At 44.4% G+C, this 21,738-nt stretch overlaps 1 protein-coding gene across 1 annotated transcript; it reads right to left on the reverse strand.

Moving 5' to 3' along the window:
- Window positions 1-9,371: 9,371 nt before the first annotated feature.
- Window positions 9,372-11,168, reverse strand: NKX2-8 (NK2 homeobox 8). The gene is made up of 2 exons (XM_060617405.2): window positions 10,826-11,168; window positions 9,372-10,161 (listed from the first exon to the last, which is right to left on the reverse strand). Exons 1-2 carry the CDS (start codon window positions 10,980-10,982, stop codon window positions 9,596-9,598), a joined length of 723 nt encoding a protein of 240 aa, XP_060473388.1. The 5' UTR covers window positions 10,983-11,168; the 3' UTR covers window positions 9,372-9,595.
- Window positions 11,169-21,738: the final 10,570 nt, after the last annotated feature.

Raw genomic sequence — 21,738 nt, forward strand, 5'->3', positions numbered from 1 at the left:
TTTCAAGTTAACATACAGTGGTTTTAGGAGTAGAACCCAGTGATTCATCACTTCCATACAACACCCAGTGCTCATCTTAACAAGTGACCTCTTTAATGCCCATCACCCATTTAGCCCATCCCCTCACCCAACACACCTCCATCAACCCTCAGTTTGTTCTCTGTATTTAAGAGTCTCTTATGGTTTGCCTGTCTCTCTCTTTTTTATCTTATTTTCCTTCCCTTCTCCTATGTTCATCTGTTGTGTTTCTCAAATTCCACATGAGTGAAATCATATATTTCTCTGCCTGACTTATTTCTCTTAGCATAATACACTCTAGTTCCATCCACATTGCTTCAAATGGCAAGATTTCATTCTTTTTGATTGGCCATAAATTTAAAGTGAGACCAGTCGATATGATTCTGTGTTCTTCTCTGGCCATATTGTGATGACCACAGGTGCAGAGTAGATGGAGAGTTGGATTCTACAGGAGTTACAGATTTTGCCTTGAGTACAATGAAGTGAGAGGGGTCAGAAGGTTGAGGATATGTTCAAATGATAATGCTTGTTGAGGAATTTGAGTTGGGTAAGGAGGAAAATGAGGGCATCAAAGGATTGGGGGATACTGAAGGGTGGGAGAACCAATGGATTGGAATCAGAAGACTTAAAGATGTACATACCACTTCAGTCAGCAATCCATATTTAGGAACTTATCCTTAGCAAATATTGATACAGATGCACCATACCTATAAGAATGTTCATTTCAGCATGTAACAGTAAAAATTATATTATATAATACAATTATACAAGTATTTATCAGTTGAGAGCTGATTGAATAAATCTTGGTCTTAAATTAAAAGCAGGTTTTGTGTGGTTGTGTGATTATCTGTCAGGTAATATACAAGGCTATGCTGTGGATTTAGCTGGAAACTGGATCAATGAATTTATTTCCTGGCATTCCAAATTACTGTTGCTTGTCCTTCCATTGCTCTAATACCCATATTATTTTATAACTAGACTTTCTAGAATAATAAGGAATAAAGTAAATGAGAATGCAATTAGTCCTCGCAATGGTTTTTATCACCTACAGATTAGTCATAGAAGAGTGGCCTCCACGGAAATAGCCCTCAAATTGAGCAGGTAAACACAGTGTCCTTTCTCAGTCCTGATGATCATTGCTCATGGTGTGTTCTGGTGCCCTCCTACTTGACTGTAAAGTTGGGTGTTGACCACTCTCCCGAAGGTCACCGAGAGCCTACGGTTTGGGGTTTTCAAACAAACGGGAAAATACCTAGCTCCTCTTCTGGAGTCTATAGCAAAGAACATATAGTATGTATAGCATATATTTTATAGTATGAAATGTCACACTGTGATATTTCTTCTTCTGGAAATGTAAAGGAATAATAACAAATAATAATTGTAAGCATATATAATGTTTGGTCATAAATTAGACATGTGTGAATCACAAATGTGGTAGATTGTTTCACTATTAAAAAATATCCATTGTCCCTCTCTCCCTGTTGATAGTTATTTAAATGTGAGAAATGATATATGCCCTTTTCCATCAGAAGCTTTAACAGCCATTGTATGATTCTGCCATGTTCTCTTTCTCCTCTGAAATGTCCTATATGGGGGATTATTCCTTTTGCCTAAGTCTGAATGAAAACAAAACAGTGAAGGGCTGTAGGGACATGTAACGTAAAAAAGAAACAATAGTTTGTAATTAAGCTACTGAGGTTTTGGGGTTATATGTTCATAAAACTTAGTCCAAGCTGACTTCTATGATAAACTAAACAAACCAAACATTACACTGGATGTATGTAAAAGCCTTAAGTGCATTCTGCAGAATGGAATAAGGACTACATTTATTCAGTGCCAACTATCATACACTATCCATGCATTCAATACTCATATTAACCATATGTGATACATGGTGTTATCTCTAGATGAAGACTGAAGGGAACAAAGCTAGTAGTAATTTCACACAGTTAGTATGACAGCCAACATTCAATTGTTTCTTTCCAAATCAAAGCTCAATCAATTCCCAAGTCCACATTCTTTGCACTCTTTCATACTGCCTTCTGAGTAAAGGAATTCTGAGTTTAGTTGCAGCTTTAGATAGTATGGACCTAGGTGAATTCTTTACTTGTATTCCAACTAGTGAGGGAAAAATTTGTAGACAAGGTAGGAGTTCTACAATTGGAGTCATGTGCAGAAAGAAAAAGAGCTAGACTTGTAGTGTAGGGCATTTCTCAGCAAAACACAGGCTAAAACCAAGTTCCAAGGCAGGAGTATGATGGCTGGATGATGAAGCACAATAGACTTTGAGATGGTCTGCAGATTCCAAGCTTTAGCGTGTGAGAGTTGTGGCAGGTGAGGCAGTCTTGCTGAAGACCCCCTAGAAATAGAATGAAGGGAAGTCCTGAAGAGTCATGGGGTTATGGGAAGGTAGAACCTTGTTAAAGCGACCATAGATAGCTATGTTCATAGGATTAAGGGTCAACTTATAGAGAATTAATTTGGATTTTGGGGGTAAATATTTTGGCCCTGGTCTTTCTTACATGCAATGATGATCTATTACCACATTTGTGCAGAACTATGGAGGTATTAGCTGCTAGGAAGTTAGAGTAATCAACCTTCTTTGGATCCCAAATCCCCACACTTATATTCCTATGCTTAGACAAGTTTCTTAGCCTCCCTCTGCTGTCTACAGATTAGCTGGTGGAGGCATCACATAGTGGCAATGATGGGAGAAAGCTCATGTTAAATAGTCTGCAAAGGTGCCTTTTCAGAGGGCCTGAAGGCAACTAAACATTCTAACATCAATTTAGAATAAATCATTCCTTTGCCTTCTAAGGCTTCACAGACATGGGTTTTGGGTAGTGAGCTTTCTGAAGCCTTTGACTGACTGGAAGCTGGTGAATTACAGCTTCCCTGGAAACCTTATTGCCCTGTTTGAACTCATGCCAAGTTTGAAACAAACAGCCAGATTCTTCTGTCCAAGTCCTTTTGTCCTGCTTCATAGTCTGGTTTTTACCTTGCTAATGGCAGAAATGGCTGTGATTCCCAATGCATGACTCTTGATAGGGGGAACAGTCTGAGGCTGCAGAGAAGAAGGAACTGAAGGATAAAGGGGAATTGTTCTTTCCAAACATATATCATCTCTATCATTTCTCTTTGTGGTTATAATCTGCAGTGACACAAATGAGATTTTCCCCCTGTACTTTTAATAGCTTACTTGAGTCTCCTACTCATTACACTATTGTATTAACAAGAACTCAAGTGTCATATGAAAATAGCTACATTTAAAATCATAGCTTATTTATACATTTCTGTATTTTTCATATTATCTTACAAAGAAAATATGTTAGTTCTGGAGTGAGAAAACCAGTATCCATTCTAAGTAGGTCTGACAAGTGAGGTTATAAATTAGAGTTTTTCTTTCTCATTAAAAGAACTGAACATTCCCCAAATCTGCTTCATCTCCACTTACATATGTATCACATGCATGTATAAAATATTGACAAACTTAAAGTTTAAAGGTTAGCAGGACAGTCGTGGAATTACGTTGTTCAGTTGGTCGGCATACCTAACGTATTTGAGGGCACGTTCACGTTCCTCTCAATCAGTGACAAGTTAGGTGAAGAAAGAGAACATTCTTGTCATGTTTCCCGGACAACAAAATTCTGGGAGCTCTATTTTATTCAGTTAGTCCCCTCTGGCCCCCATACACCAAAATGGATAAAATGATTACCTTAAGATAATGTTTCATCTACAAATACAGAAAATAAGAAAATTCTACCCTATCTCTACATTTTGGCTCAAAAATGTAGCATTTCCTGTAGTGAATCAGGAGCACCATTGACTGACTCCATCAGTGTGATTAGGCAGTAAAAAGAGTTTCCCAGAAAGGCAGTTACTTCTTTACTCCCCACACCAGGTTTCTTTTGTCATTTCCTGATATGCTGTGTTTCTTGCTCTGTATTTCAATTTTATTGTAAAAAAAGCTCTTGTCATTGCACTAATGCTTTTCTGACAGATTCTGACCCTGACATATGATGATTCAGGTTGCCTCTAGTTGAGAATTTACCTCCCAAGATGTAATGTAAATGTAAGCCAATAACTTCCTTAGGAGGAAGAGCTGATTGCTAAACACATTATCCTTCAAAAAAGCTGGAGGAGGAAGGTGTAACAGACATCTCAGGTGAGAGATTCAAAGACCCTTTTAATGGATTGTTTTGCAATTTTGTCTCCAGTTTAATTTGCAAACAGCCTCCATTACCCTCCTAGTAAATTCTGCCAAGTATGCTATCCAGCCCCTAGGAAAGAAGGAATGGGTGGGGGGCAGTTGGTATTGGAAGGAGAGAAAAGGGACCATCCAATTCAGAGCTTTTAGCTAGGAAACCCATTTGAAAACCTGTTGACTCATAAAAGACCACCCAGTCAGAATGCAGAAGGAAATTAAGCATGACCAAGGTCCCCTCAAATGTTCTTCCCATAACACTACTCACAGAAGCTATATTGAAACTACAGGATCTTTTGAAATTACATGACCTCAATAAGACCTAGAGATTTTTATTGGTCCATAGGGCAGGGTATTGAAAAGAAAATGTGCTTTTACCTCTAAAATACGATGTTACCTTTCTGGATAAACAATAAAAATTTTCCACTGGACATGGTTAGAAAAAATAAGAATCCCTGTGTTTTTGAAATTTGGGGGTACGTGTGTGACTATTTAATAGTCTAATTGATTCTTCCTGGTGAAATCACCACTCTATGGATCAGCATTGAAGAGAATGCTGTTTGTTTTGTTATTGAGCATGAATGGTGGGTACAAAGAAGAAAGAGGAATGTCATATACCTTTAGTTATTAATCTGGAGTGGGGGATTAAAGGTGAGTTAACAGATGCAGAATTGGAATTCTAAAAATAATTAAGGAACCATTTAGTAAATCCTTTTCTACATCGTGATTTGGGAAAATGATGAGTGACCTAGAACAATAAAATTTCTCATGCAGATTTTGAAGAGTAAACAATGCAATCACATCCATAGAAATGATCATGCCCTGAGGGAGGGAGAGTACTTTCTCAGCATTTCAAAAAGTCCTCTGACTATTGTTCCTGTTCACAGATAACCTGCTTAGGCTGGTTAACTGAAACATGCAGAACAGATAAACATGGTTAACAAACTATTTAACCATGCTAAGCCAATAATTATCTTGCCTGAACATTTTATTCCTAAGTCTAAAATGCTTTAAAGTAGTAAAGTGTGTGTGTGTGTGTGTGTGTGTGTGTGTGTAAGAGACAAGTTAATTGTGTGTGTAAGAGGCAAGAGAATAACAAACATCTAAACACCATTGTTAGAAAGGAAGGTATAGGTTAACCCAGGCTCAAACAACTTCCTTCTACCCATCAGTAGCACATTATCTAAGATTCTAAAGTGCTAAATTGGTCAGATAAGAGACTTGCTAAGATGTAAGATCCTCTGAACAATGAGAAAAGAAAATTGAAGTGAAAATTGCAATCTCCACCCACAAGACACTTAAGTGAGATGAAAAGTGTTTACAGTGGAAGAAAAGAGAGAAAATGTGAAGAGGATGATATTTAATAATAAAGATAACACTGGAGACCCAGAAGGGAGAAAGATGATTGGGGAAAGGGCTAGCAAAGCCAAAGTCATAAAGCTCCACAGAGGTCTGGGCCTGGGGGTTGGGAGAGCTTAGAGGAGCTTATCAGAGTCAGCAGTGACTCTGCCAAACCCTGAGTGGACAATTGGTTTCAAGGAAGCAGCAGCAGCAGCAGATGTTTTTCTGGAAGAAGAATGGTGGAATGATAGTCACAGGAAAATATTGTGACCTGCAACAAGAGCTGTGTTTCACTGACAGCTGGGCAAGAATGCATACAAACGAACACAGGGGAAACACAGAGGCTGTGTGCAAAAGCCGGAGGTTTGGCAGATGAGGAGAGAGGGAGGGAGGAAGGCAAAAACAGACACGGAAAGATGCTGAAGAACACGTCTCTTAGAGAAGCATCTGTAAGGTAATGAGGACTACCCACTGGGAGAAATAAAATATAAAGAATGGGAAATGGGTCTGCCACGTAGTGAAACATGTGGGATCTGAAACTAGAATGCTCTCGTTCAGACCCTCTCTTGTCACTCACTAGCTGTGTAACCCTGGACAGGTTACTTATAACCTATTTGGCCTTTAGTTTCCTCATCTGTAAAGTAGGAATAGCAGTACCATCTCATGGGGTTGTTGTGAAAACTGAATGAGTTTACTGAGTAAAAGAACTTAAAATATTGCCTGGTGTCCGGGAAACATCAATAACATTAGCAACTACCGTGATGTCATGTCAACAGCTTCTGTGCACGGCCCGTGGTAACCATAAGACTAATTTATGATGAGGGCACCTGGGTGGCTCGGTTGGTTAAGTATCTGACTCTTGATTTCAGCTTCAGGTCATGATTTCACGGTTCTTGAGTTAGAGTCCTGAGTCTGAGCAGAGCCTCCTTGGGATTCTGTCTCCGTTTCTCTCTGCCCCTCCCCTGCCCACACTCTCTCTTTCACAAATAAATAAATAAACATTAAAAAAAAAGACTAGTTTGAGATGGTTGGGTACTTTATATATTGTCACATCAAGATCACAATTGTCCTCCTTAAAGGCAGTTTGCATGGTGGCTAAATGGGAATTAAACTAAGGATGATGGTAACATTTTAGGAAGTTTACAACCGCTTTAGACAAGTCACTTACCCCCAACCATTGAGCCTCAGTTTCTATCTGCAAAATGGGGGTATTAATATATACAATACATAAGGTTTCTGTGAGATCAACGGTGAAAGTGCCTAGAACAATGCCTGGAAGACAGTAAGTTTCAACACAGAGTGTGAATCTGCCTTGTGATGTTGGTGATGGACGACAGGTTTGAAACACTCTCATCTAGGGAGGAAGATCAAAACTGTTCTCACAGCTGCTTGTAGAGAGGCCTTGGGTTTAGCTTCTCTCATCAGAGCTTGGAAGAACTGATCTTTTAGGTCACACAAAAAACTGACATTTACCTTTCTCAGCTTATCTCAGGTGTGAACAGATGACACATGACAGCCTGAATCTCTAAAATGGGTCAGTAGTGATAGGAATACATTTTAAACTCCCCTACAGCTTTTCCTCTCTAAAGGAAAGGGCCTCAAGGAAAAGGAGCAAGAGGAAGCAGGTAAGAGTTTATACACGAAGGCTCCTGATGCTAAGGTCACATAAAATTTCTGTCCTCCTCCTGCCCAGGACACCAGTTGGCTAGCTGGTGGGCATCTGGCTACAGCTTTGACCACCTCACTAGGAAGCAGTTCTTTCTTAGTGGTTAGACCTCTGGATGAATTTGGCTGAGGACATGCTCTTCCAAAGAGCCTCCTGGGAAGAGGGTCTCTCCATAATTCAGATCCCTCAGTATAGATCTCATATTTAACAGGCTCTCTCCACTTTGCACACCCCAAGACCTACTTTCTCTGGAACTCCAGGAAAAGAAAAGGCAAATGGTGATAATTTTCACTTTCTCTCGAAGAATATTCAGGTTTTTGCTATCACCAATAGCAGAAAACAAAGCTACAAATCTTTACCTCTATTCTTGGAGAAAACATCCCTTTCTGGAGGAAGGGCATGGAAGAGCCAAGCACCCAGCCAGCTGACCACAGGGCAAGTCCCAACCCAGGCTGTCTTCAGAAATCCTTTCCTCCTTTTCTTTCCCATCTGCTCTGCCAGGGCTAACTGGGAAGCCCCCAGGGTGGTTTCCAATATATGTCTTACAATGTCCAGGCTCCCTCCCCAGCAATCATTTATTAGAAAGAGGTTTTATGATACAAATTTGATAATCTCCCATGCACACTGGCACTGTTCTAATTGAAGTTGTAAGCCCATAAAATTCAAGCCCTTTGTCTTCCTGAAGGCCACAAGGTTTAAAAAGGTTTAAAAAGATACTATTGTCCTCTCTAACACCCACGACATTGTCACCAGGGACTGATTAAACAGAGTCCTGAATCGAAACAGTGCGGATTTTGTCTAGGTCCTTTTCAGGCCTGACAATGCCCTTTTCAGTTCCCAAGACAAAAGGAGGTTTAAGGATCGAGATTCTTCGTAGATAACCGCATCCATATGGAAGGCAAGGTGGCCAGCAGCTGAGACCCAAACACCCCACTCCCTTCCCCCTCAGTCCTCTCTCACTCTCTTCCCACCCCCCAAAATCCCAGGTGATACCGCTGCCTCAGTCACCCTACCTCCGCCTGGGGGGGACCAGGGTCTCGGACGGGCCCAATGCCTACTCCTCACAGGCCTCATTGAGCCCTTGCTCCCTTCCCTGGATCTGCTGCCTGAACCTGCTCTCCTCAAGCGCATCTCCCGGCAGTGGGCTCCAGGGAGACAGGTCGTCACTTTCCCGAGAGTAACCACTTGCACGGGAGGCCCTGCCGCTCCGGATACCGAGGTGAAGGGCAGTTGCAAACCCGAAGGGTGGAACACTAGATCTCCTAGCCTAGTGTGCATTGGGAGTGCGGGTGAAGCGAGACTCACCAGCAGATCACACACCTACGTTGGCCCACCAGGGCTCTCCAAAGTGATCTTCCCTCAACTGGCAGCCCTGAGGAGGGTCATTCCCCACCACCCTTTGATTTCCTCATTGCCCCACCTCCTCCCCATTCCACTCCTGCCAGGTATGGAGCTAAGAAGAGGCAGGAAGTCACAGATGCCAAGCGAGGCATTCGCAGGCTTAATTGGGGTGTATAAAGTCTCCGGGTGCTCGGGTGCTCTTCGGGCCCCTGTCTTGGGATGCCGCACTCCAGAAAGGGACATCTTGCAACCAGGCCGGCGCTGCTCCAAAGCAGTACACTCTGCCCCCAGCCCAGATGGCGCGTCTCCAGAGAATCCTTATGGAGAAGCTCAGTATGCCCTATCGTGGCCAACCAACCGGGTTGGGCTTTTGGTGTCCGAAACGCCAGCAGCTTCGGGAGCCCAGAGAGGGGCCTCCAAGTCACTTTGGGCCCAGAGCAACCTCCCACAGACAGGGATCCCAGCTGTTTCCTCTGCTCCACAACCACCCCCCCCCTCCACTCTCCTTCCACCCTTCTCCCTAATGATCTTCCTAAAGTTGTGTCGACGTTGGCAGCTGCCCTCCCACCCAACCTGGGACAGGGGGAATATACTGGCGCCCTGCACTCGGGTCTGGAAGCATAGCTTCCACTTATGTTCCCGGCCAGTGCTCAAGGGACCCAACCACACACATTTCACTCTCGAACCACAAAGAGGAAAAATATTCTATTTCTTTCAAAATAAGTTGCTTCCCATACAAATAGCTATTTAAAAATATACAAATAAGGTTTAAGCAATAAAATCTAGCTCTGGGGCTGGCGGTCGAGGCAAGAGGCGAGGGGGAAATCTTGGCGAAAGTTCCCCGCGCATTGGCTGGGGAGGGCGGGGCAGGGGACCCCTGCACTGTAGGACGTGGAACCTGCAGAGAGATGGGCCCTGGGTGGGGGGCGTACTTTGCGGATCTCGGCCTCCAGCCCCGCTTTGGCCGCAGAGCCACTCCAAAGTCCGGGGTAGCCCCAAGTGCCCGCCCCCCCCCCGCAACGGTCTCACCAGTTCCAGGAGACCAGGGCTGGGGGCGCTAAGTGCTGGTAGGCGGGGAAGAGGCCAAGAGCCGAGCAGGGCCCGAAGGCGGCGTAGCCCGGCAGAGGGCAGGCAGCGGCTGGGGACGCGCCGCTCTTGTCCTGGGCGGAGGCCGTGCCCATCTCGCCGCTGCCGCCACACGGCTGACCGTCGCGCACCAGCACGGGGACCACCACGCGGCGCAGCAGGCCGGGTGCGGCGCGCAGCTCCGCAGCTGCTGCCAGGTCAGGCGACTCCGCCGCCCCCGGCGCGCCCGGTGCGCGCGCGCGCTTCAGCTTGTAGCGATGGTTCTGGAACCAGATTTTGACCTGTGTGGGCGTGAGGCGAAGCAGGCGCGCCAGCTGCTCGCGCTCGGGCGCCGACAGGTAGCGCTGCTGCCGGAAGCGCCGCTCCAACTCCAGCGTTTGCGCCTTGGAGAACAGCACCCGACGCTTCTTTCTCTTTTCAGCGTCTGAGCCAGGAGACACCGGCCGAGCGGACGGCCGCTGCGACGAGTCGGGCGGGCTGGTCTCTGGGCTGCTCTCGTCCGAGGCTAGGGACGGCAAAGGAGACACGGCCTGATGAGGCGCCGGCCCCTCCGAACGCCGGCTGCTTCTCGCGCCCGCCGAGCCACTGGCCGGAGGGCGCCCCCACTCGCCAGCGGCTTTAGGGGTGCGATCATTTCTTCCCTGGGCCCACATCTGGACACCCACCTCTCCGAATTCAGTGACCTCATTTATTCCACAACCTGAGACCGCGCCCCCTAAGGAACTCACCCCAGGGACCTCTTAAAACAAGTTCATACCGGTAGCTGCGCTAGTGGACGAATTTACCGCAAGCTGGAGCACCAACCCAGGCCACCGCCGGGTCTACTGCACGCCAGTTTACTGAGGTTTGCAGAACCTTGTAAAGCTAAGTTCTCCAGTGCTGCTCATCTCAGACCGAGGCCTGGAGAACGTAGCCGTGTTGTTAGACATTTAAGGGCGGTTTCTTAAATATTGTGGCCTCTAGAAACAGAAATCCAAATCTCGGGCGTTAGTGTCAGGCGCAAGGATCTGCCCCCAAAATGTGCTGACTAGAGCACGAATGGAATAGGGGTTGGAGGAGGACAGAGCCTCCGGTTCCAAGACTGGTTTCGACTTCCCAGTGGCGCATGGGCCGGGAGCGTGGTTCTGCTCCCCTCTCCCCACTCCCGCGGTGGTCCTCCGCTTACTCACAGGGGTAGTGGCCGCGCTCGGATTCCAACCAGGTGGCGCAGGGGCCGGGTTGGGGAGCGCATAGCTCCGGCTCGTGCCTCCGCAGGTGCTGCGCGTCCTGTTCGGGTAAATCCAGGAGGCTGCGCACGGTGAAGCTCAGGCGTCCAGAGGTGGCCATGGCCAAGGAGGGGAAGGAGGCGGGGGGCGGGGCAGGCTGGGAACCGAGGGGCGGCCGGGACGTAGCTGCTACGGGTGGGCGCCAGAGGTGCACGCCATGCGCTGGCTGCTGGGATATTAGCGCGCTTACAGCGGAATCCCTGTTTATATAAACAGCTCTTCCCACCCGGGATGCTTTGAAAGCCGAGGTCCGGGTCTCCAGGGTGTTAAGTACCTGAATGAGTGCTGGACCAAAGACCCCGCGAGCCCGGAAGGTGCCACCTCCGCCCCCCGCCCCGCCCCATCCCCCGCCCCTTGGCGCCCCATTACCTCCCAGAGGCGGCAGGAAGCAGCTCTCGGCATTAGCGATTCTGTCTGATTAGCCCAAAGTGGGGACAGATAATGGGGATTGTTACCAATGAATAACATCTTGGGTGGCGAGCGGTGGTCACCACCCGCCTGTCCCAGCCCTGGCTTCCTCCTCCTCCTGGCTGACACGGGGCCTGGCCCCGCAGGAGCGCCGGCTAGGGTGGGGGAGGCATGGGTGGGTTTATGAGTACCCAGGAATTTATTCCCTGTTTGCTTTATTCCTCGAGCTTGTTTGCTGGAGTGTTCGTTTCCCGCAATTATCCGGGAAGTGATTTACAAGGCGGCGTTAAACTAGGGCGCGCTCTCTTTTTGGTTTGGGTCCCTCTAAGGATTCAGAGGCGAGAAATTTCAGGCGGGCACAGAACGAGTGGCCTTGTCCGGTCGGCACCTGGGCTGAGGATTTTGAAGGCCTCTAGGAACCACACCTCAAACGTTCCCCACCTCAAGGTGTGCTGGGGAAGGGCTGGCAGGAGCTCCGGCTCCGCGCGGATTTCCCCAGACCCGCAGAACGGAGGCGGAATCCGATCAAGCTGTTCTGGTCCCAAGTGCCACCCTCCTTGGCCCGGCCCGACGGCCGCTACCGGTCCTGGGCCCAGGCCCAGTGGCTGCGCTCCTCAGAGACCAGTCCGGGCCCGCTCTAGGAACCCCGGGCAGCGGGGTTTCACGGGGAGGCCCACGAAGGCTATGAGGCCTCCTTGGCTTCGCCAGACCCCCAGGTGCCACTTGTGAGCCTCTGCTGTTCGGCCCCAACGTCAGGCCCAGTATCGGGGACGGTGGCCTCTGCCCCAGGGCAGGCTTCCGACCTGGGGTTTCCTCTCCAAGGTAGCTGGCCAGCCTGGTCCGATGAAGGACGGATCGGGAGAATTAGGACTGGGCTCGTGGGCAGAAAAGACACGCTGCTCGCTGCTCGGGGTTTCTCTGAGATCTAGTTACCACAGACCTACCCAAGCAAATGATCAAGCTAGAAGGCGCTGGGAGCCTGCCGGTGTAGACGCATTTTGTTGGCCCAAGGCTCCCGCATGGCCCCGCTTCGGTCTAGGGCTCAGTGAGGACACTTTTAGAGGCTCCTTTTCCCCCGAAGCAGTGGTTTGGATGTTTGGTTGCTAAATTTTAGTGAGGGGCCCGGCGCTTGGGTGGCTGCACCCGATATCCTAGCTCCACCTGAGCTTAACTCGGACCTGGCTCCTGTGCAGTGGTCCAGGCTCGCTGACCCGGTGCACCCGCCCCATCAGCCTCCCTGTCAAGCGTGCCCAAGGCGCCCCGGGCTGTCCAGCGCACTGGGTGGTCGGGCGGAGGCAACCCCAATACAGGCCAACTGCTAGGCCTCGGACAAAGGGGAAATGGAGCTCGACGCCCCGGACCTGTTGGAAGCATTTGTTCCAGTCAAGATTTTGCATTTGTTCAGTCCGAAATAATGCGTGATTGACGCCTGCTCACAAAGCTCTTTAGCACGCCGGGATAAATCGGAGCTTGTCCTGTGTTGTCATGGTTTTCAATGGGGTTCAATGGGATTGGGAGCACGATCGACTCTGCTGGCCGTCTCTCTGCCGCCCCGGCAATAGATTTATTAGTTATGTCTTTTTAAATAAGATTAAATTGGAATGACTTGGCCGTGCTCTTTGAGATGGGCGGCAGAGGGAGCCAAGAGAAGACAGGGGGCGGCAGAAGCCGGAAACTCGGTGCCCACCACTCCCCAGCACCTAAGCTCCAGCGGCCCAGAGATTGAGCGGGTCACAGATTGGCCTAGGGCTTCCTGGCTTCTCTCCACCCAGAGCCTAATTCCTGGCAACCTCTGCTAGCCCATTTCCTGAGACAGGTGGAAAGGGGGCACTGACAGAGTGTCCTGGGGAAGCATTAGGATAGACTCCTATTCCGGGGTCTGAACTTCATGGCTGTATCAGGGAGAAGGAACTCTAGCCTCAGGGTCAGTTGGTAGCCCATCTGACCCCTACCTAGCTCTAATCGCCTCATCACACTGAACCTCTTTGAATTTGTTTTCCTCTTTTCTGAAACAGAGGAGAATAGATATGGTAACTTTAAGGACTCTACCAGTTTTATTATTACACATTTTCTGGAATTTTTCTAAAACCATCTTCGTTGTATTAACCAGCAACTTCGGTCTCTCCCCTCCCTCCAGTTCTGGTACTCATCCCCAGGACTCTGACTCCACATTCTCCAGAATGTTCTAGGAGAGGAGGTGCCATCTTCCAAATTTCCAGAGGACCTTCCATAAGAGTGGGGATGAGGTAGATAACAATTTTGGAAAGAGAACCAAGTCAGGAGATGCAAAAGAAGAGTCTTTCCTGGAGTGACTGACCTCTCTTAGCCTTTTAATCTATTTAACATCCTAAGCCCACACTGACTCGTAGAAATAAGTAAATGGCACTCTTCAATTCTTAAGAGCTCTTCAGCATCAAATATTTGCTTTTACTCTTAGTATTTGGCTCCCGAAGAGGAGATACTGCCCCCCGCCCCAATCCCAACTAGCAGTGGTGCTCTGAGAAGGATCTAGCTCTGGGATTAGCTCCAAATATTACTTCTTTTTTTTTAAATTTTTTTTTTCAACGTTTATTTATTTTTGGGACAGAGAGAGACAGAGCATGAACGGGGGAGGGACAGAGAGAGAGGGAGACAGAATCGGAAACAGGCTCCAGGCTCTGAGCCATCAGCCCAGAGCCTGACGCGGGGCTCGAACTCACGGACCGTGAGATCGTGACCTGGCTGAAGTCGGACGCTTAACCGACTGCGCCACCCAGGCGCCCCTCCAAATATTACTTCTAACCTTACCTTCCCTGACCTGGCAACAGTGTTCCTGGGTCCCAGTCTGTGTTCTGAATATCCTGGGAAAACTCTGTACCTCCTGGTTCTAGAAAGCATTGCAACTTTCCTGTGTCATTGTGGTTTCCTCCCTCCTCCATAAGTGCCTCTGCAGCCTACTCCAATCATCCTCTCAACTGGGCTCTGGCACTTTATCTAAATTATCTCCAACAGCCAGAGCCTGGGGACTCCAGGAGGCTGCTCCATGTAAACTGTGCCTTCTGAAGTAATGGGGGAAAGGAGGTAAACAGCCAGAATTATTAGTGAAAGCACTTTCTTTATTGCCTCTTCATATCAGATGAACTCAAAGACACAGGAGGAGAAAATTATTTTGATATTGGGTCAATTGGAAAAAACTAGGCAAGATATTAAGTTTTACACACACTAGAAATCTTTATATAAATTGCCTTCAATTCATAAGAGATTCTTAGTTTCACAAGTAAACATCTAACTGAATAACCTTTCTAGATTTTAAAATATTGTTTGGTGTTCTGGACATTTGAACTTATTTTGCAACTCAACATAGCTTGTGAATATTATTATTTAATTAGATAAGTATTTGTTTCCCTGTAACTGGATGTAGTGCATCTCAATCCTCGTAAGAGTTTTTAATCGTTAGGCGTCTGCGCTACAGTGAATATATTTAAGCAGTCTGCACTAATCGCCCTTTCAAAAGTATTATCCAAGATGATCATCACTGCTGCGTGCTTAAGAATTTAAGACTCGAAAATTCTGAAATAAAACTAAAGTATCTTGATTTTTAAAAATGATTGCATCTATATCTTGCATTCCGTTTTTAAATCCTTCCATTTTGGTTAAGTGTTTCACAAAATCCTGCAAATCTATACAGTATTGAAGAGAGGCAACATTGCAAATTCCCCTTGATAGATGGAGGGCCCTCAACTGCCAGGACATTTTTCTTTGCCTCATAGCAACTGCTGTCCCCTTTTTATCAGTATTCTGGTTAAAAACTAGCAAAAGGAGAAATAAAAATGGGCTTTTGATGCCTCCAGGAAGAAGTGAATGATCTCGATCAGACTTAGGATAGAAAGAAAAAGCAGCATTTAAAATCAGAGGCCTTTGCCTTTCCTTCTGAAAACTAGTTGCCATGAATAAGTAAACATTTCCCTTTTTTGGCTAATAATCAATTGCTAGGTGGTGGTCCAGGCCTCACTGCAACTCATTCTTAGTTGTATTGATGATATATACATATGGGACAAGGAACAGCAATGACTTTCAGACTGGGGATTTAGTGCATCTTTGAAATGGGCTTCGGATTTTATTGCTTAATGTTAAATGACAAGAGTTGAAAGATCCCATCTTAAGTTCCTTAAAATATTGGTTTTGTATGGATTTTTGTTGTTGTTGATCTCTAGGAGAAAAGTTTTTCTCTCCTACTATGTTTATCTAGTTGTTTAGGTATAAAATGAAAAAATATAGGAAATTACATGGTTTAGTGAATTAAAAAGTAAGGGTATTTAATTAAATATCTAGTGTTTCCTAAAGAGCCAGCAAATAACTTAAAAAAAAATCTAAACTAGTTTCTTAGGTATATCTGGTCTTTTCTATACTTACGATGGTATAATTAGGGTAGCGGTGACAGCATGGAATGTAAGTTGTCAGAATAGAAATAATAACACACCTTGGGGAGGGTGACGAATCTGAGTTGTTCAGAGCCGAACTTCTCATCTTTGTCTGCTCTTTTTTTTTTTTTAAGATGTCACTTTATACTCCTTTGCTTGACTAATATATAGCTTATATAGCATAGTATCCTTATTGATGTTTACACAATGAAGATCCAGGCCCTGAGTCACATTTAGTGTCACATACAGACACTGACAGGGTAGACTGACCCTAGGAACGTACTTTATGGTACTTGCCCCTGTACCTCACATAGGCCTGCCTACAGTACCTGCTTATAACCACCAGCACTTCATTTCAAATTAGTTATTTTTTCTTAAAGTACCCAAGCATTATAACGAGGCCTCTTTTTTATATACCTTTACTTTGAGATTTAAAAGGGTTATATTATTAAAGTGAGATATTATTTCTGTCTTATTTGACAGCAACTTACACACTAAACCAGTTATTAGTCTAGAGAAGTATTTGTTAATATCTGTTGAAGACAAGGACCACAGTCTGATAGGTCTAAAGAATCAGATATTCCATTTTCTTAGAGTGATGATGACAGCAGTAGTAATAAAATATCACTTTACATCTTATACATTTGAGAATGTTGCAGTGTATACTCACATTTGTTGTTGCATCCTGAGTCAGGATGGATTACCTAGGAGAAGCAAAGCTTAAGGAGAGACTTGAAGGAAGATAGACAGTGATGTCCCCAGAATAGAAGAAATTGGTGGGGGAATGAAGAGGATGTAAAAAGGAGAAAGAAAGTCTGTTGTAATAGAAGGCGTTAGAAAATAATGAGTAAGAGGTGAAAGAGAAAAATCTGTGCTGTCTTAGAGCGACAGGTTCAATTTGATCTCATTGACTCAGAAAAAAATGCATGAACCAGAAATTTCCAGTCAACAGTGGCTTCTGTATGCTTCCCCAAAGTATTTATATTTCTAAAAATTAATTACAATAGCTTCCATTTATAAGATAAATAAGTCCCGGGATGTAATGCACAGCGTGGTGACTATCATAAACAATACTGTACGATATACTTTAATAGTTGCTAAGGGAGCAGATTTTTTTTGTTTCAAATTTTTATTTAAATTCTAGTTAGTTAACATATAATGTAATATGCTAAGAGAGTAGATCTTAAAAGTTCCCATCGCAAGAAAAAAAAGTCTGTACCTATGTGTGGTGATGGACATTGACTAAACTGATTCTGATAATCATTTTGCAATATACACAATTACCAAATCATTATGTTGTATGCCTAAAAGCGAATACAATGTTATATATCAATCATATTTTCAATAAGAAAATTAAAAGATAAAAAATAAGTAAACTTCACCTTCTAAAGCATTCAAATTTTCCTAGATTCTATTTAGTTTACTTTTAAATGTTTCTTCGGAAAAACTCTTTTTCTCAAGAGGAAACAAAAGTGTATAACAAGAGCATGAAATGACAACCTGCAAGAATTTACACACACACACACACACACACACACACACACACACAAGTAAAAAAAAGCTATACATTTACCGCAGTCTCTGAAAATCCCTTAGCCAGCAAAGGTGGCTGTCTTTGTATTCTTGATTAAATGGGTATTTGCACTGAAGTCACATACCACACAAAAGAAACAAAACAAAATAAAAATGTCCTTCGTGTTCTGTTTTTCAATCATTTGTGTGAAGGAGGTTTTTGGCCTTTATCACTGTCAGTGAAAAGTTCTTCATTGGAAAGAGACATTCCAGTCACCCTGCTTCTTGTGCACAGGGAGCTTACCATGGAAACTACCTCTGGAGCCATCAGACAAATATATAAATGACAAAGCTCAACACTAGGCATTTTAAGTTTAGTTTTATCTCAACAACAGTATATGAAGAAGGGTGTTTAGGATTTCTTGAGAAATTTATTGTTCTATTTGCCTTGCTCTAAGTCTTAAAACCCATAAAGTAGACTTATTCAAGTTGGGAAACAACTAAGAAATGACTTTATCTAAATAAATTCTGATACTAACATATGTATGCTATGTATTTAACACAATTATGTATGATAAAGCTGTGTTTTTTTAGGTGACTTCTTAAATGATAGTTTGAGTATCCCCAAGATGAGAGATTCATCTTTAATATATGTTTGTATTTTTTAATTGGTCTTGACCTTTAATTAAGTGACAGAAAAAAATTTCTCCCACCGAATAAGTTTATTTTATTTAGCAAGATCTATGCTAAACTGTTGTTCGCTTATCCTTAAAATACAACGTTTTTCTCAGTAACAGGAACTTGATGAATTTAAGAGAGTGCATCACAAAACTTGCATTGTATTTTTGTTTTATCCCACCTGCTTGTCAAGTTCTCGTTTAATTTATAGCCAGTCCCAGGTCACTCCCCTACAGTTTCCACCAAATCTGTTTTCAGCCTTCTTCTGTCCATGGTCCACACGAACCAACTATAAAGACTGTGTCCGACACAGCATGTGTCCATTGCTCATTTTCATTACCAGCTGCTCAAATCAAGACGGTTTATAAAAACTAGACTGATATATTTCTAGATGGCTGTGGCATCAGGATGTGCACATTATTTTGGATTATAGTTGAAACTTAGTTCTTTTCTTAGGCACTGGGATTAAGTGTATGTTTGGATGGTTGATAACATGAGAAAAGAATTGGATGGCTACACATTGGATTTCAGTTACTTTGGTCTTGACTACTTGATAAGAAAAAAAAAAAAAGAAAACCACCTTTTCCTCTTAAGCAAAAGGATTGGGCTGTGAAATGAATTTCAAGGGGGAAAATCAAAGAAATAATATGTGTGCCTAAAGTTAGACATTCAATTTCTTATGTATTAAAATGATTATTAAATGATGAACTTTGTGACAGCTCAGATGTAAGAATGCAGGAGGCTAGACAATGTGATTAGCAGGTCATCTCTAGTAAATTTAGCCTTTTAGTTTCCTCTATAAGAAAAATAAAAACCACCCAGTTTTCATGAATTATCATCTTGATCATTTCTTTTATGGAACAATTAGGAAAAGTATAAGAGAATCTCTTTTCATGATGCACACTCAGTTTTCCACTGTCGAGATTTTTCTATTATTCAAATCCTAGTGAAGTCAAATCCTAGAGATACCGTATTATTCAAATCCTGGTAGGATCTTGATTCTCGCATCAGCCGACTGGTTAGAGGAGCATCCCTAAGGGGTAGGCAGCAGAGGGGAGAAAACCTGTTAGTGTGTCTAAGTGAATCCAAGGTGTCCCAATGAGTGGAGGTCAAAGCAATTGGGTGAAGGGAGGTAGGTAGGTAAGAGAAACTGGGTGAGTGCCTGTTTCAGCTTGGTGATTGCCTATCTCTATCCAGCTATGGTTTACCAGCTGGAAGTTGGTAAGAGGAAGGCTGGTGGAAGGGAGTTGTCTTGATCACCTCTGGAGCAGCACATCAGGAATTGTGGAGGAGAAGGGGTGGTTTTCTTCAGATACCAACCAAGATTTGAAGGCCTACAGCATTTTAAAAGTCCTTGTTGGGAACTGAGGCTAATTTCTAGGAATCCTCTTGTGATTTGCTTTTTAGCAGCATCTCAGTGACTAGCAGAGTGTGATTTCATCTGCTCTAAGTTGTATTTGTTTCCAAACAGTTTAACAATGCTAATTGGACAGCATAGAAAACCCGTTGTAAATTGCATTTTTTAAAGAAGATAACTCACCCTAGCAATGAACATAGATTGAAAACCAGTTAAAAGCCAGTGAGAACAAATGTGTCTTAAATGGAGGATGAAACAAAGGGAAGGTGGGGGCACATCCCCTAATGTCAATAGGCAGAAAGCTGCACGTGCATAATGGCCATGGGAGCGACCACCCAAGGTGATCTGAGTCAATTCTGGAGACAGACAGAGACCTGGAGCCAGAGAAGGGGCGGGGACAGGCCAGCCACCCGGAGTCCTGCTCAGGAGGGAGCTAAGGTGGTGGGGAATTGTCTTATTCCTATTCCATGCCACATTTGTATCCACAGCCAATTTTCTTCCTCCAAATATAACCTACATGACGGGAGGTCTGCACTCTGGCTTCTGTGGCCAGTAGCCACACTCCTAGTAGATTTAGAAGGCTGCCAAAGATGATGACTGAATACTAACTAGAGTCGACTGAATACTAACTAGAGTCAACTGAATTACACAAATATAAAACCCCCTCCACCAGCCACCACAAGGCTACTCACCCTCCCAGTCTTATTATCAGTGGCATGCAAGTCCCTCAAGGGGCAAAATTTTTGAGAAAATTGTAATCCATAAATATATGAGTAACTCATGAACCACAAGCACTCAGCTAGCATTGAGGCTGATCTACTCAAGCATAAAGCAGAGTTTAGAAGGAGCACCTGGTTTTTCTATCCCACATGCACCAGCTTTGGGGGAGCAGACACACAGAACCAGACCTGGGTTCAAAGTCTCACTATCTGAAAAACCTGGGTGACCTGGTTCAACTTTTGTAATTTCTTGGAGCCACAGTGTCCTCACCTATAAAATAGAAATAATCATTCATATGGATGTTGTGAGGATTATTGAGATATTTTATAGGAAGTGCATGGCATGGTGTTTGCCCACAGTTAATAGGTGTTTATCATGACAATTGTTGCTATGATAATTATCCTGGGGAGGTGGAGAGGCTGAGTTTTATATTCACAGAGCAGCTGAGAGCTGTACTATAATAAGTTTAGGGTCGTTAGTCACAGAGCTGAATTGAACTTCATCCAATTCACAGAAGAAACTGAGGCACAGAGAGAGTTTGGGTGACTTGCCCAGCATCTCACACTTTGGCTTCAAGACCAGATTTTCCTAATCTAGGCCTCTTTCTACTTCCCTGTGCCCTGCAGTACTAGTCCCTGAAGTAGCTTTTCTTTTCTGAACAGAGTTAGGAAAAAGTTGCCTACAGAAGAGATTTCCTTAAACTCCGCTGCATTAAACCCAGACCCTCCAGATTCAGAGCTTTGGCCTCAGGCCTATTTGCTGTTATGGCTCTAAATCTCTGCTCTCAGTGCGGAGGCTCTCACTGCACTTAATGGAAGGATAGAGGCTCGGCCTCCCAAGCCCTAATGTTTTCATTTCTTGGTGACTCTATAGCCGCTTCAAGGTGTTTTTTCCCCCAGTCACTATGCTTTCGGATTCATTCTTCCCAGTGTGTGAATCCCTGAAGTAGCATGTGAATCCTCTCAATTCAGCCAGAGCATCTTGTATAAGTTCTCTCTGGCACATATAAAACACTGTATAAGAACAGAATCAGACGAATTAGAAACAAATGCATTTGCCTAGAGAAAAGCAGAACAAGGCAAATATTGACTGCTCTAAGAAACTAAAGGGAAATGCTTGAAGATTTTTTTTTTAAGGTGGGGATCAGAGGAGGATTCTTTGCCTACTGGGAAAAATGAGAGGAGGGAATGGTTATGGCAAGGCTGTGTCACTCACGTCAGGCTCTTGGATTTCCGGGGGAAGGTGGGGGAGGGGGGCAGGGTGCATGTGAATTTGGTGGGAAGAGGGTTGTGTGTTCAATCCCACAGGCCCTGTATTGCTCATCCAGGCCTGCCTCACAGCAGCCTGACAGACCTCACTCTACCGGGAGAGGTGAGCTATTCCCAGAGTCCTCAGAACCCAGACCGCCTTGCCCAAGACCGTGCATCCTACCTCTTCTTTTGTTTTCTAAGTTCCCTTAGCTCTTGTGGTCAACATCATCTGCTTTTCCTTTTGATTGCTTTCTGAACATTTCAGACATGCTAATTCTAGCTGCTTCTCCAGGACAGGTGCTGGTGCTTTATATTTCTTCTGTATTTTCAAAAGAAAATACCTGTTGATTTTTTTTATTGACATACGAATACATTGGTAAAAGGAAGGAACTAGAGAGTATTATGCTAAGTGAAATAAGTCAGTCAGAGAAAGATAAATATCATATGATTTCACTCATATGTAGAATTTAAGAAACAAAACAAATGAACATA

The sequence above is a fragment of the Panthera onca genome, chromosome B3 (genome assembly GCF_046562875.1).
Source record: "Panthera onca isolate mPanOnc1 chromosome B3, mPanOnc1 haplotype 2, whole genome shotgun sequence".
NCBI classification, from domain to species: Eukaryota; Metazoa; Chordata; class Mammalia; order Carnivora; family Felidae; genus Panthera; species Panthera onca.